Source organism: Parastagonospora nodorum (genome assembly GCF_000146915.1).
Source record: "Parastagonospora nodorum SN15 chromosome Unknown scaffold_3, whole genome shotgun sequence".
NCBI classification, from domain to species: domain Eukaryota; kingdom Fungi; phylum Ascomycota; class Dothideomycetes; order Pleosporales; family Phaeosphaeriaceae; genus Parastagonospora; species Parastagonospora nodorum.
The window spans coordinates 1,538,435-1,553,753 of NW_001884551.1; the positions used below are offsets into that span (position 1 = coordinate 1,538,435).

Below are 15,319 nucleotides of genomic sequence, written 5' to 3' on the forward strand. Positions count from 1 at the left end.
TGTTTTCATGCTGCAGAGAAGGTTCTGCATATCTCGCTAATTACGGTAGAAGCTAGTGTTGTGGTTGTGTTCATGAGACGCTCCTCACCACATAAGACGACACAGCGCCAACCAATGCTGAAAAACAGAGTATAAAGAAAACTTTTGCAGTCGATACAAATATGCATTTTTGACATTGTAGTTGTCTCAATAACGTTCATCTACTTCTCAACTACAAAATCCAGATCCGTATCCTATCGCGAGTATACACTCAGAGCATTGTCATTGATGAGCTGCATGCCCTGTTTCCTATATGTGTCTGGCTCAGCATAGCTCGAAACATTGGCGTCAAAAACATAGTCCATGGGCTGATTCAACGTGTACTTTGGCCACATCTCCTCGGTTCCGTTCCAAGCACCCGACTCCCTCCAAGCATTCGGGTCCAAGTCGTGTACGAAGCTGATCCAGTTGCTGTTCATGAAGTGTGCTAGGTCACGGTAGCTCTGGGTCTTGTTCTCGAACGGTGGTACAGCGGCAGGAATGTAACCAACACCCTGGACGTTGTTGAATACGAAAGCAACTTCTTGGAAGTGAGTTGCTCCGATGGCAGCGGGAATGCCGGCTGGAATGACGTTGAAGCGATAGCAGTATGCGTCCAAACCGTTCGCAGCCCATGTTTCACAGGTCTTTCGGCGAGGAGCAATGAAGGCTACGTCTCCGAAGTAACTGGCTGACCGGCGAAATTGTGCACCGAATGGCGGACCGGGCCGCTGATTGCCTAAGCTGGCGACAACATTGACTGAAAGATCATCTGGGTAAGCTGCTAAGATTGCCTGCGTAAAGTTTGCCGGCAGTCCGCCTTCTTGCGATAATGAGACGAACATCTCGAAGTCTGCAGTCGAGTTTACTGGTGAAGGGCTGAATGCTGTTCCCTCGTCGGAGTTTGCACCGTCTACTATAGGCACGTGGACGAAGTCGCCGGCTGCTAGTTGGATAGACCCACGCTTCTGGACAAAGTCTCCATCAATAATTGGCATGAAATTGGTGACGTTGAGTGTTGCACTGGTCGTATTGATGGCGGTGTTGAGCTGCTCTGCAGGCAGTGCCCTCAAGCATTCGAGTGGGCTTGTTTGGTTTGCGCAGTTCGTTCGTCGTGTAAGTTCATTATACATATCCGCATTGCCGAGAGGATCCAATTGTGGGCCGAAATTGATGGGGCCGCCTATTCATCAAAGTCAGTGTATGTCCCACACATAATGCTCACATGAGCAACTTGCCTGATTGCATGATGGCTGCGCGGAAGAGCTTGTCGTCACGACCGTTGTACGCAGTAAGATGGTAGCCCACAGACGCGGCTCCGGCGCTCTCGCCGTAGATGGTGACTTGCGATGGATCTCCACCGAACGCTGCAATGTTTTCCTGCACCCATTGCAGAGCAAGCCTCTGATCGCGCAGACCAAGGTTCAAAGCACCGGTGTCCTTGAGTTCTTCGCTTCCGCTAAGGAAACCCCAAGCACTCAAGCGGTAGTTGATGTTGACAGTGACAATCGGCTTGCCGATCTTGACGGCGTTCTGAATCATGAAGGATGTGTTGTACCTCTGATCAACACCACCGCCTTGATTAAATCCGCCGCCGTGAATCCAAAACGCTACGGGGAGGGATGCATTCTCGTAGCCGGAAGGGCGGACAATGTTGAGGTAGAGACAGTCCTCCGAAACGGGATAGTTCCACTGGTCCGATCCGTAGCCATAACACTTGAAGCATGTTAGCTATAGTACTATGTTTTGTCATCACATCACATACTTCGGCAGAGTTCTGGGTCGCCGGTTTCGCGTCATGCCAGCTTTGGTTCAAGCTGTGCTGGCGCTCGGTAACGTAGGCTTCCAACGGGTGGCTGAGCATAAGGGATACCAAGGAAGAAGTCCTGGTCGTACGCATCAGAATGAACTCCGAGAAGAGTTCCATTCTTGACTCGAGCTGTAGGACCAGTGGCCGGGTATTGGCAGCTCGCCAAGCCAGCAGAAAGGGAAAGAGTCAACGCAGCGGTGCGCAACATAATGGGCAGTGAAGAGATATTGCCTTGTCCAAAACAAAACCGCCTCGTTCACAAGCGCACTATATAGTCGTCTTGACGGTCCACAAGCATGACTCGCATTCTATTTAGACACCCAGGATGCTGCTCTCTGAACATGACTTCATGACGGCAGAGCGACTAGTTGCGCACATAGCCGTACTAGCTTTCAAGCTTTTGGCGGGGATTCGCATCCCCGGATGCTTGGTTGGCAAAACTTCGGTGTTCGGGAGAGGCGTGAAAAGGGCTAGTCGAGCGGCTAGCCTTCGGTGAAACATATTACACTGCCTACCTAGGTAGGTAGCTCGCGGAGCATATTTTACATTGTGGGGTACATAGCCTGGGGTAACCGGCAGTTATGGGCGGTATGTTAGGTTCAGCCGGGTAGAGAGGAAAAATCAGATGCAAATGGTGCCGAGGGAAGCATCGTTCCGACGTCTTCCAAGGCTGTCAACGTCCATCGATCGGCCAACAACAACGGCCCTGGAGGCGAGTCGTGTGAGTGACCATCAACATTCTACCACCGTGAAACATAGTTGAGGTCAGGATGACCTCTCTGATGCAAGGCGGCAATCGAAACTGTCACGACTATTACACAAGACATATGAGCTGGTGAAGAACGCTTAAGCTGTCGTGCTTGCTGCCATTCTCGCATCGCGGCGCTGCTGGTAGTCGTTGATCCACAAGTCCGCTAGGTTGGTAACGTTCGGGAATTAGCCAACAAATTGGGGGGTGGCAACGTGGACCACTAGGGACAGGGGTGCTTGAACATCCAGACAACACCCAAGCTCCACTGTAGGAGATGTTGTCAAGCGGGGAAAATGACTCGGATCCCTGTCGCTTCAGGCGCGCCTGACTACGTAGTTAGAAGCAAGACCTGACGAGGAGTCTTGCCGAAGATGCCTTCACGTTTGCTTTTTTCTGTCACGTGCACACTCAGATCGCCCATGAGATCCGCGGTTGAAATGTGTGCCGTCTTGTGGAGCGGTTTGAGAAAAGGCCAGGGATCTTTGTGTGCCAGAACGAAACGAAATCCATATGTATCAAGCTTCGTGGGGCTTCCATATCGTCCAGGATGTCTGCTTTTGGCATGTTGGGCGGTGTCATCGACGGTACGGCATTCAGTGGTGCCTCAGCCTTGCGAACGTTCAGCCAGCCAATGACGTCACACAAGCGCTTCCAGGTATCGCACAATCCTTGAAGGCATCTAGTAACCCACGAAGGGCCCATAACGACACATGCTGAGACCTCTGACAGGGTAAAAGACTCAAGTGCGGATGCTTATGCTCGTTTGACATAACCTTGAAATGTGGAGGATCACGATCGATCTTTTGATCGACGCATGGATTAGCGACATGCCATACCGCGTACATGGGAAACATGAAGCATGTATCTGAGACATTCTGCATACCCAGCCGCACTATCTTTTATCAACGCCACAATCAGTTTGGAGAGTGGCTGTATCCTGATGGATTCTATGATGGACGCGCATTCCTTCTGCAACTGTGATGGTGTGGCTTGCCGTCATCGCCTCCAGTCCAGTCTAGTGCAAGTGACGTAACGGCAGATAGCCTAACCGTTCAGCCAGGCCTTGCTGAGCAACAACCAAAGCCCAGAGAACTCACCCACCCTCTCGGTCGCCTATTTCACAATCATCCTCGCAGACGATCCTGCCATCTACCATGGGCACTCAAGGACTAGTCTTCAAAGACATGGGACAGGATCCTCTGGACCTACTTCCCGTACCGGAGACAAATCCGACTGCTCACGAAGGCACGACAACTACGCTACTCGATGCGCCTACGGAAAGCCATGCGTTAGCTTTGGAAGCAGCAAAGGCAGCTGATCCGACCGAGGCGGGAGTTGCACAAATTCCGCACGATGAAGAAGTCGTAGATCTTGGTTGGAACGAACCAAAGGAACATGTCGCCAGGCCTCTTGTTGGCGGTCTGTCAAACGAGGATCTATGGCTACTCGTTCGTCGGTTCAACAAGGTGCGACTATTATCCCGACTCGAAGGTCCTGAACTAATCACTTCCAGCAAATGTATCATGTAAAGGAAATTACCACAGCTGCCCCCGGAGGCTTGGACTTGAACATCGCAGACGAGGAGGAATTCTCACCTGACAAGCTACGTGCCAATATCGAGCGCCTTTACATGACTATTGTAAGTCTCGTGGCTCAGCATTCTATTGACCTCTATTCATACCATACTAGGGAATAGGCATGATGTCGTTCGGCAAACACATTGTTCGATTACGATCGTGGCGAGAGACTCGCAGAACCGCATGGTTCTGCACTGCCTATTTTCTTGCCTGGATTCTGAATCTGATCATGCCTCTGATTTCCATCACTTTGATCACACTCATCGTCTACCCACCAGCACGCGAAATCATGTTCCCACCTGCTCCTCTCGCTCTCGTCAGCTCTAAGGGAGGTGTACAGAAGCCCAGGGCAGGAGTGCTTGGAAGCACCGACAGTGCCACTGGTGCTGCTGAGAATCACAAAGGAGAAGCCGTTGAGCAAGAAGCGTCGAACTTCGTCAATGGTATTGCTTCGGTGGCCCTGTCAAGTGCTACAGGCAAGCATCCACAGGGCGAACCGCCGGAAGGTGACGCACATGAAAAACTTGTTCCAGACCCCACGCGAATAGCCATTGGTGCAGCAGATGCGAAGGACATCACCGCGGGTGTGGTACCGTCTAAGCATCACGACAAGACCAAGGTTCCCATGGAGACTGCAATGTGGACGAAGATGCGCCCTGTTATGCATGGGCTCGCAGACGTAACAGATACTTGGGAACGCTTCGCCAAGTAAGATTCATATCCACACTCCAAAATCGGAAACTGACACAAATTTAGCATGTTAGAACCTACGCCTCCGTTTCCCAAAAACAGGTATCACTATCGTCTCGCGGCCGTTGTCGCCCCACTCTTACTAATATCACTCTTCATTACCTCCTCCATGTTCATGAAGGGCCTTACTTTCGGGGTTGGCTTTGGATTCTTCGGTGATCCGATCATCACACGCGGTATTGACCTCTTGAACCGTAAGGTTCCCAACTGGCAGAAGCTTCTTGAGCTCCGCAACACGCTACTGAAAGGAGTGCCAACCAACGCTCAACTCGCCATCACCCTACTACGAGTCGGCGAGGCTAACAAGGCTCCTTTACCGCCACCACCACATGTTGATCACCCACCAGAGGACAAGCCCGTGGATGTAAACGACCAAGAGCTGCGCGCTACGGGTGCTGATTGGCCCCTAAATGCTACTCAAGAAGAGCTCGATGAAGCCATGGCGCATGATCCCCTCACCGCGCACGAAACAGGAGGCGAAGACATTGACAACGCCAAGGACTCGAACCGCGGCGGCAAGAAGAGCAATAAGATCGTCAACTTCTTCCGTGGAACAACCAAGGGAGGCGTCAAGACAGCAATTGGTGCAGACAAGGTCAAGGCCGCCGTGGGCTCTCAACACGCAAAGAACCGCCTGGGCGCCGTGCCGCATAAAGGTGCCGACATGACCTCAGGCCCTATCGAATTCAAATCCAGACACGATGGCAAGAAGGGTCATTTGTACATTACTACCAAGGCCACGATTCCGTGCATCGCCTTCTCGACCGACAACACCATTGAAAGGATCGGCACTGCTGACCGTGAGGATTTGCATCCGCTTTGGTCTATCCCTGTAGGCGACATCAAGGAGATGCGAAAAGTGGGAGGGTATGGATGGAAAGCCAAATTAGTCGTGGGTTGGGCAATGGGACGTGAAGTCGCGGACGGCATTGTAATCACAGACCGCAAGGGTGTCGACACGAGATTGACAGCCATGCCGTTGCGGGACGAGCTTTTTAATCGTCTTATTGCCATGGGTGGCCAGAAGTGGGAGTGTTGGTAAAAGCTGGATGTCTTCAATGTCGTGTGCGAAACCAGGGCGCAAGGCCTTGGGGGATGCTGGAACGACTCAATGCATTTGGCCCACGTAATAGGACGGATGACGCATGCTCTGAGAAGAGCTCAAGATTGTGGGAAGGCTATTTCTTCAGCGTCGGGACTGCACACCGAGTATACCTATGGCTTGTAACCAGCCTTAATAAGCACGCCCCTTGCAAGCTAATAATAAATACATGCTTATATTACACATCTTACTTTATAAGAGGAAAGTGTTTGTATTGCAATATCGCACATTTATGATTCTGTAAAAACATATTATTGCACCGGGGGTGCATACATGTCATGTTGTGATGTCTCAGCACCACCTGCATTACTCATCTGGGAGCATCTCGAAAAACCATTCCACCTTGACCCACCAGGTATAGCATGACGAAGGCATCCTCGCAGCGATGTCGTCTCATCCATCACCGCCCTAGAGTATCTCGTAGCCATCTACTCCTCTTCATCCATGACCACGTCCTCGTTGGCGGAGTCGGCAGCGATGGCACCGGCACGGAACGACTTGTACACCTGAGCAGCAGCATACGCCAAGTCGTACCTCAGCTGGAACTTGCTGCCACCAACGTTCAAGCCCTTGGTACGGCACATTTTCTGCAAGTCGGCAAGTGACCACTCCTCATCGGCATCGCGCAGCTCACCAAGCATTTCGTCCTTGTCTTTGCCCTTGGTAACGAAGCCTCGATCGGCGCACATCTTGGAGAGGTCCTGAACGGAGAGATAGCTGCGCGGATCTGGAGTATCCGTAGTGACCTTGGAAGTAGTGAGAGTTAAGGTATCGTTCAGGCTCGGCGCCTGCTTTGTGGTGGAAGCGGCCTTGCCCCTACCCTTTGCCTTGGAGATGGTCTTGTCTAGAGCAGCTTTCTGCTTCTGGATCTGCGCATTGCGCTTGGTCTTTGCGGCGGCGTTCTCGCCTGCACGCTGGAGCCTGACCTGTGCTGCAGTCGCGCGCTTCAGGGCACGTTCGGCTTTCTCGGACTCTTTCTGCTGGCGCCTGTGTGCAACTTCTTCGGCCTTCTGGGCGTTTAAGATACGGGCCTTATCTTTGGCCATGCGCTCTTTGACCTCATGAGCCTGCTTCTCATTCTTCTCCTTCATGCGAGCCTCTTCACGGGCCACACGATACTTCTCCAGCTCGTAGCGACGGGTGTCTGGATCATCATCCATCTCGGTTGGGATCTGCGCTGTACCGTTGACAATCGCGTCGTATCGCTCGCGACAGGCGTTGGCAGAGAACAGCGCCTCCTTGTTAAGGCGACGCATATACTCGGATACCTTGCGGAAGCGCCAGGCACGAATACGCTCGACCTCGTAGTTGACTTCGATGTCGGCCAGGGCAAAAGCCTGCATGAGGAGACAGTCCTATAGCAGTGTTAGACGAAGATGCAAGGTTATGCTTGCTGCACAAGCACTTACATCATCGAACTCCCATTCCTTCATCCCATCCTTGAGAAGGGTGTCGACATTTCCAGCCTGGGCCAAGCGAATACGCATAATACGCGTAGAGATGGACTTCTGGTCGTAGCGAACACGACCATCCTTTGCCAGCTTGTCAGAAATCTGGCGGTCGCTGAATCCCTTCTCACGCATCTCCATCATGAGTTCATCGTCCGAGTCCAACTCATGAGACACGCGCTTATGATACGCCGGTAGGGTCTCACCCTTTTTGCGGTTCACGCGACCAAAGGTACCAGGGACACGAGAAGAGGGCTTGGTGGTAAGCACATCGTCTTCCTCTAGGAAGAAGGCCTCAGCATTGTCGGCCTGTGTGCGCATAGCTGAGCGCTGAACGGAGGCTGTGGTGGCGGCATTGAAAGCAAACTTGACACGCTTGCACTTATTACCAGTGACGTTGTCGTTGTACTCGGGATCGTACCCTTTGCCCTTTCCATCATCATCATCATCATCTTCTTCTTCTCCGGCGGTGGCGGCGGCTTCATCAACGGCGTCGAAGTCATCAGGGCCATCCAGCTTGAATTCGTCATCCTCGGGCTGGCGTTTTTAGTTCTTGTATACTTCAATTTTGATTCACTTACGTCTTCTGGGACCTCGATGTAGTCGAAGAGCTCATCCTCGTCGTCGCCATTGCCCGAGATCTCCACATCGGCCATGTCGTCACCAATGTTGATCTCGTCAATGGGCTCACCGCCTGTAGCCTTGTGAGTAAACCGCGCACTCAAAGATGACGTGGAAACACTTACCGTCGAAAATGAAAGTGTCGTCGGTCATTGTGGTGGATCCGTTGTAGTTCCTGGCTGTTGTTGGGATTGAGGACTTGTAGTAGTCCAAGGTTGGTGTTTGGTTGCTGTGTCTAGTAATTACAAGTACTTGAAGTACCCAGCGAGTTGTTCTAATTGTTCGTGTTGCGGGGTGGGTCAGCGGGATGTAGTAGCCGAAGGTGAGAGTGGAGGGCAAATTCTCGCCGTCAAAGCACTTGTCGGCTCCCAACGCACTATGATCCGTTATTGGATGGCGTATAGAGTTAAGTAAAGACGACTGGAAGAGAGCAGTGGCAGTAGAAAGGAATCAGGAGGATGGTATTCAGAAAGCGATCAAGGTGACGGGGTGGTTTACATGTACTTTGTTGAGTGCGGTACTTAATCAGACAGCAGCAGAGACGTTGTCTACATGGCACAGGATTGCGAACTCAGAGTGAGATAGAAGAGAAGTACCAAAGCGAAGCCTGTAAAGCCAGGGAACGCAGCGAACCAACATTCGCTGTTTCCGCCTTTGGCTTTGCTGCTCGCCGCCGCCGCCGCCATGAACACATTGTTGTCATTGCCGGTTTAAGATGAACAGACTTCAAGGTGAGAGCCGCCAATCCTGAATTACAATGCCAAAGCCTGCAGAGCATATATCTGCCAGACAGAAAATGTAAGCCTATGTCGATATAAGGAACAGCAACTTTGTGTGGACTGAAATGTTTGCAAACTCTATGAGAAGCGAGACTGGAAATATGTAGCTCCATGGCAGACAGATGCAACTCACTATCAGAGTTCTCTACTCCACGAGATTCTTTTTTCAAGGACCTTGAATTCTACGTGTTTATATTCGAGTAGTAGCATGGACACGTCCGCATCATCCGTCTCGACGCGCGTGGGCTTCAGTTCGTTAGGGATCCCATGCTTTTGTGTCAGGTGCGGTATCGACACAGGTGACTATTGCGTTACGATCGATGTGTGTTTTGGTGATGGAGACGAGGTGGCGGAGGCTGACACGTGCTAGCGCTTGATGTGGCGCTGGGTTCTAGATGAGCATCCCTGCCCATGACGCAGTATTCCTTGGACAGCAGAGACGTCCGCAATCAGGGCTTCTGGCAGCGCCACAACGACAAGCTCAATTTCCTCTTACATGTGAGATCGCCCCTCTTGCCAGTACAACCCTCCTGTCGCCTCATAGACGTCGGCATATCTGAAACCTTACTTCACAACCCCCCGCGTCACAGCCGACCCTTAGCCGCGTAGACGCAGCAATACCAGAGATGTCGTCGTACCTGCAGAAGCTGAAAAGGCAGTCCAAGCAATTCATGCCACAGAGTGAAGGAAAGAAGGCAGACACTGCTCAAGTTCAAGAAGCCACCAAAGCCCCGGAGCCACCAAAGATTCAAGAACCCGCGACCACAACTGCCGGACCCAGTGGACCCGTGCCGACGGCGCCTACGCCAACCGTGGCAGAACCCGCCGACCACACCGAAGCAGAGCCCGTATTGGATGAGGAGGACCAGGTCTTCCTAGAGCGCCTCGCAGCTATCGCATCAGAGCCTGAAGGAGAGGCTCCTCCTCTGCCCACAAGGCCAGTGGAGGTGACCGAAGCTCAAGAGAAGAAGATGATGGGAAGAGACCCGCAAGTGGCGCTTCTCGACGGCGCCGAAAAGCTGCCGCTGCCCACGAGTCCTCCAGAGGTTCCAGCAGAGAGCGGTGAGAAGGGCAAGGAGAAGGCAAAGGGTGGGCTGGACAGGAAGAAGAGCGTCATGTCATATTTCTCGCTCGACAGGTTCAAGAAGGGAGAGGACAAGGTCGGCAAGGACAAGACCGAGAAACTGAATGCAAAGGACAGATCAAAAATGGCGGATGACTTGCAATCTGCTGCTGAAGCCGCCAAAGCCGATGAGCAGGAGGAGCAGAGGAGGGAAAACAAGGAGCTCACCGACGTCCTCGACCAGCTGAACCTTTCAGCCGTGAACAACCGTGTCTTCTCTTTCACCAAAGAATCTGAAGAGTTGCTCAACAAGTTTACCCAAGTGCTCAAGGATATCATCAACGGCGCACCCACAGCATACAACGATCTCGAGAAGCTGTTCACCGATTACGACGCGCAATTAAAGAAAATGTACGGCGGCTTGCCTCCGTTCCTGCAAAACATGGTCAAGAGCTTGCCTGCCAAATTGACCGCCACACTAGGTCCGGAGCTGCTAGCTGCTGGGGCCGAGAAACCTGGCTTCGATGCAAAGACTGCTGGAGCAGGGACCAAGAGCAAGAAGTCGAAGATCCCTGGTCTTCCGACTATCCCGAGCTTAAAGAGTCTGGTGACGGCCCAAGGCGCTGTCGCGACTGCGCTGAGGAGTATCGTCAACTTCCTCAAGTTCCGCTTTCCCATGTTGGCGACAGGAACGAATCTCATCATGAGTTTGGCTGTGTTCCGTAAGTACAAATACCATTGCTTCAGAAGAAATGTACTCATGATCCACCGCAGTCTTGCTCTTCGTGTTCTGGTACTGCCACAAGCGTGGTCGCGAGACCCGTCTCGAAAAAGAACGCCTTGCTGCTGACGAAGGCGAATCTGCCCGCGCAAGCAGTGCCTCTTCTATTAATGAGGATGCAGACTCCATCTTTGGAGAAAAGCCAAAGCGCAAGCCTGTTGCATCTAGTGTGGCGACTGAGCAGCCCACTGAGCCCTTGATCATCCAGGATAGCAATCAGAAGCGCGATGACGCAGCTGCCGCTGTCGCTGATATGCCAAGTGTAAGCCATCTGCCTGGTCCACAGGGCGGAAAAGCTCCTGGGCCAGCATAGGGGCAGTGAAAGAGAACATGGCAGTAATGAGCAACGTTTTGTTGTTTGGTCTTAGATTGACATCCCCTTTTACGTATACCCCGCGACGGATGAGTAATGAAATAATGAGCTGGAAAAAGATGGACTGATACACTACTCCTAAACGTCCCTGTGATATCTATCGAGTAGCTCAAAATGATAGTTACAAATGCTCTTTATTCACCAAGGAAATACGCAACCTCAGACTGACTAACACTTGGATCGCTTATCACATAGAACTGGTCTATCACGTTTTTACTCTCTAGACGTGACGTCTACCCACATATTCCTGATCTCAAAAAGGCCGAGGCTGTTATGTGTCTCCCATGGTTTCGTCGGATCGGTCAACGCAAAATCAAAATGTCGAAAGAGCTCAAACACAGCTTTGTGAACCTCAATCAACGCAATGTTCCTGCCGAGACACACCCACCTCCCGTAACCAAAGACCATGTCATTGGTCTTGGTCATCTTGGTGAGCTTGTCGGCATCTTCAACGAGCCAGCGTTCTGGACGAAAGATGTAGGCGTCAGGTCCGTAAAGGGAAGTGTTGTTACGATGCATAGACCATGCCGAGTATCCGATGAGAGTGCCGCCTGGGATATGATATTCTTTCCCCGAAATCGTGACAACATCGCCTGACGCGGGTGTAATCCGAGAGAAGAGGTTGACGACTGGTGGGTGGACACGCATACCCTCACGCACGATGGCCCCGAGATATGGTAGTTTGCGTGCCTCTGCGTCTGAGACGACACCCGACTCCGGCGCCACACCCGACTTGACGGCCTCATCGATCTCAAGTTGTAATTTCCGGTAGACACGCGGGTGAGTAATGATGTATAACATGATGATTCGAATCGCGGCTGCTGTTGTGTCTGAGCCAGCAATGATCTGTTCGAAAGCTTCTTGGAAGAGGTCATCGCCAGAGACACCATTGCGAATGAACGATGCAAGCATATCTGACTTGGCCTCTGTGGACTTGAGTCTACGCGCATCGACAATTTTGCGCGCCTCCGCCATCATCTTGCCAAAGCCAGTTTGGTCTTGCTCAGAAGGGCTGATGGCTCGGCCAATAATTACTGCGTTGCGAAGCCAGCCAAATCCCATTGCAAACGCGGTGTTGCCGATCTTCAGTCCTTCTTCTGAGGCTTTCAGGTAATCCATTTGGTCGTTGTCAGCGAGCAGATCTCCAAAGGATTCGCCCAGGCCGACATGGCTAATTACGTCCAGAGTAAAGTATGGAATCTTCTTAGCTAAGTCCATGGACTTCGATGGTTTATTCGAAGCTTGAGATGCTGCATATTTGCCCACAAGATCTACCAGCTCTTTTACGTGGGTGTCAATGGATGGCTCCAGTGTGGGATTCTCTTTGCCCGAGTACTGTGAGGTGTTACTATCAGGCTTAAGAACAAGTATGGTTAGAACTCACTCCGGCAGCCATTTTCTTCCGGCGTGCATCATGGCAATCGTTATCACAATCCGTAAAAACATTATCTTTGCCAGGCTCGAATCGTGCAGCATGATAATACCATGGAGATCTCTGATATGGTGATCTTACTGCGTTGATCTTTGCCCAGAACTCGGCGTCACTTGTGATAAGGTGGTTCGGAGCCACTCGTGCGATCGGTCCTACGCGCTGTCAGAACTGGGGACTGCAACACTAAGAACCTATGTTTAACTCGTTAAGCATACCATATTTCTCCGTTACGTGCCCATAGAACTCGTGAGACCTAGAGATTGGCGTACGAAGTCAGTGCATGTCTCACATACAATGCGTGTATTGAGGTCTGCTTACCTTCCAGAAAGGACAGCTCTGGAGTGCCACCACCAGGATATTCCTGTCGTAGCTGGACCACTAAAATGCCTCAAGCGCCAGTACTCCTCTAGGCGACCCAGCACGTGGTAAGCCAATATCAGCAGAGTGATTGGAGGCAGGAGTCGAAGGACAATGCCCACGACCGTCTCGTCGGGCGACTCGGAAGCCATGATGTTGGAAGGGATTGCTATTTCAGGCAGCTGGACTACACCTGGGCAACGGGCTGATGAGTCGGTGCCAAGAACCCGCGAGCGACATAAAAGGTAAATGTTTTGTCACCAGCAAGGAAGTGTTAGCGGGGTAACCCATGGGCATCTAGAAAAATAGCGGAGGTGGCACGGTTCGCTCAAGCACTCTTTTACGAAGAGGGCGTCATCTCCGAACTTGCATGTCGCTGCAGCCATTTAGACCCGGTGTGCGGGACATCGCGAAGCTTGCGGGGCTGTTCCCGAATCAGGATTCACAAGTCCTATCCATGGCTGGATTTTTTTCCAACCAAGACGCAAGCGTCGACGCAGAACCTGACCCAAAGCTGTCCATTAATTTGAACGGATTCGAAGGCATGGAACTCCTCGCAGTTGCGCAGACTTGTAGTCAATCTGATCGAATTCCTGCGGCTACAGACGTCGAAATCAGTACCCTGAACGTAATTACACCAGCACCGGGAATGCATTTGTCGAACGCTTGATCCGCTATACTTGATTGAGCTACGTACCGCACCTTACCAGCTCCAGTGGGACGCTTCGTAGCCACAACTGTAGCAGTAGCACAACGGCCCGATACAATTGAGTGAAAAGTTACTTTATGACAAGATTTGTGTTATCTCTGCCGTCCTGTAAATAAATTTCTACTCTTATATTTTTGTTGGCTGCAAAGCTGGAAATCGTATGGATGCCAATCGTGTTTCGTCCCACCGGAGGTAAAAAGGTGCGGTATTCCTGCAAGCCCGACCTAGTTGACAACCGCGTTGCTACCCACCGAAGCACGTACCCATATGCAGGTGGTTCCGTCAGCCCAGAACCCTAATTGACCAGAGTCTCTGCAGGGTCCACAACTAGTCCTCGCTCCCAATTCCAGGCGTGGGGTTTGACTCTCGATTGTTACTCACAATCCTAACTATTACGCGTATAAGGCCGCAGTAGAGCGACATAGCACTTGTTTATAGGGTGAAGCTTGAAGCAAATAGCAGCAATTATGTCAGACGCAGGGAAGGCAGGCGAACCATCATTTCCGATGGCTCCGGCTACTCTCGGGCCGTCAACGAGGGCTACCGAAAACTTTCCTGCTACTACGTCGCCAGGACGAGTCTCGGAGGGGGAAGTTACAGGCAATTCATTGTCGACAGAATCAGCAGGGCTTACAGAGGGACCCTCGGCGACCGCGCATCAAGCCAATCCTGTCATTGCAGCCCAGGTACGTACAGATGCGGTACCATCGTTCTTTCATATTCGAAGATGCGTATCTACATGCACACATACATTCCAAGCGTCCAGTATTCATTCTGAATTGTGTTAGGACGATACCAGAACAGAGGAATCCGATTCGGCATATGGGGATGACGACCACCTTAGCGACACAACATCAATCCCGTCGACGATCTGGAGGCATCGCTATGAGAACGGGCGTAGATACCACAAGCTGCGGGAGGGCGAATACTGGGGACCCAACGACGAGGTGCAAAATGATCAACTTGATATCGCGCATCACATGTTCTTGATACTTCTAGGCCAGAAGCTGCACCTAGCACCCATAAAAGACCCTAAGCGGATCATTGACCTTGGATGCGGTACGGGCATCTGGTGTATGGACATGGCAGACGAGCATCCTGGGGCAGAGTTGATTGGCGTCGACCTATCTCCCATCCAACCTAGCTTTTCACCTCCCAACTGCAAGTTCGAGCTAGACGACGTGACTTCACCGTGGACCTATCCGACTTCGCACTTTGACTTTGTCAACATTCGAGGCCTGTATGGTAGCATAGCGGACTGGCCTGCGTTGTATGCTCAAGTGTACCGACACATGCAGCCGGGCGGCTATCTTCATCAGCTCGAGATGAGCATTCAGTTCAAGTCGGACGACGGTACTCTTGCGCCCGACCATGTGCTTTCGCAATGGTCAGACGTGTTCCATGAAGCGAGCAAAAAGTTTGGCAAGTCGTTCTATGAGGTTTGGAACCTGTCGACATACCTGCGAAACCAAGGGTTCCAGAATGTGGAAGAGAGAGTTTATAAAGTCCCGGTGAATGGGTGGCCTGCGGATGCTCATATGAAGGAACTCGGGAGGTGGAACTTGTTGCACATAACGCAAGGGGCGGAAGGCTGGGGTCTTTTCCTACTGACCAATGTGATGGGATGGAGTATCGAAGAGGCGCAGGTGTTCATCGCAAAGTTCAAGAACGGCGTGAAGGAAAGAAAAGTGCATGCGTACTTTGAGGTAGTGGTGATGCATGGCCAGAAGCCATGGGCATGATGTATC

General features: G+C 51.7%; 7 protein-coding genes across 7 annotated transcripts; 4 read left to right on the plus strand and 3 right to left on the minus strand.

The window, feature by feature from the left end:
- Nucleotides 1-146: 146 nt before the first annotated feature.
- Nucleotides 147-1,882, minus strand: SNOG_02525 (hypothetical protein; the record flags this gene model as incomplete). The annotated part of the gene is made up of 3 exons (XM_001793075.1): nt 147-1,201; nt 1,257-1,734; nt 1,784-1,882. The coding sequence occupies 3 exons, from the start codon at nt 1,880-1,882 to the stop codon at nt 234-236; spliced, it is 1,545 nt and encodes a 514-aa protein (XP_001793127.1). The 3' UTR covers nt 147-233.
- Nucleotides 1,883-3,733: 1,851 nt separating this feature from the next.
- SNOG_02526 (hypothetical protein) lies at nt 3,734-5,948 on the plus strand (the record flags this gene model as incomplete). Its single annotated transcript, XM_001793076.1, has 4 exons — nt 3,734-4,045; nt 4,111-4,218; nt 4,269-4,864; nt 4,949-5,948. The coding sequence occupies 4 exons, from the start codon at nt 3,734-3,736 to the stop codon at nt 5,946-5,948; spliced, it is 2,016 nt and encodes a 671-aa protein (XP_001793128.1).
- Nucleotides 5,949-6,436: 488 nt separating this feature from the next.
- Nucleotides 6,437-8,230, minus strand: SNOG_02527 (hypothetical protein; the record flags this gene model as incomplete). The annotated part of the gene is made up of 4 exons (XM_001793077.1): nt 6,437-7,363; nt 7,418-7,993; nt 8,038-8,150; nt 8,203-8,230. The coding sequence occupies 4 exons, from the start codon at nt 8,228-8,230 to the stop codon at nt 6,437-6,439; spliced, it is 1,644 nt and encodes a 547-aa protein (XP_001793129.1).
- Nucleotides 8,231-9,267: 1,037 nt separating this feature from the next.
- SNOG_02528 (hypothetical protein) lies at nt 9,268-11,013 on the plus strand (the record flags this gene model as incomplete). Its single annotated transcript, XM_001793078.1, has 4 exons — nt 9,268-9,354; nt 9,447-10,641; nt 10,694-10,962; nt 10,987-11,013. 4 exons carry the CDS (start codon nt 9,268-9,270, stop codon nt 11,011-11,013), a joined length of 1,578 nt encoding a protein of 525 aa, XP_001793130.1.
- Nucleotides 11,014-11,286: 273 nt separating this feature from the next.
- On the minus strand, nt 11,287-13,014 carry SNOG_02529 (hypothetical protein; the record flags this gene model as incomplete). Its single annotated transcript, XM_001793079.1, has 4 exons — nt 11,287-12,408; nt 12,587-12,657; nt 12,721-12,758; nt 12,824-13,014. 4 exons carry the CDS (start codon nt 13,012-13,014, stop codon nt 11,287-11,289), a joined length of 1,422 nt encoding a protein of 473 aa, XP_001793131.1.
- Nucleotide 13,015: 1 nt separating this feature from the next.
- Nucleotides 13,016-13,532, plus strand: SNOG_02530 (hypothetical protein; the record flags this gene model as incomplete). Its single annotated transcript, XM_001793080.1, has 2 exons — nt 13,016-13,107; nt 13,253-13,532. 2 exons carry the CDS (start codon nt 13,016-13,018, stop codon nt 13,530-13,532), a joined length of 372 nt encoding a protein of 123 aa, XP_001793132.1.
- A 1,019-nt stretch (nt 13,533-14,551) lies between these two features.
- On the plus strand, nt 14,552-15,313 carry SNOG_02531 (hypothetical protein; the record flags this gene model as incomplete). Its single annotated transcript, XM_001793081.1, has 1 exon — nt 14,552-15,313. One exon carries the CDS (start codon nt 14,552-14,554, stop codon nt 15,311-15,313), a length of 762 nt encoding a protein of 253 aa, XP_001793133.1.
- Between the last annotated feature and the right edge of the window lie 6 nt (nt 15,314-15,319).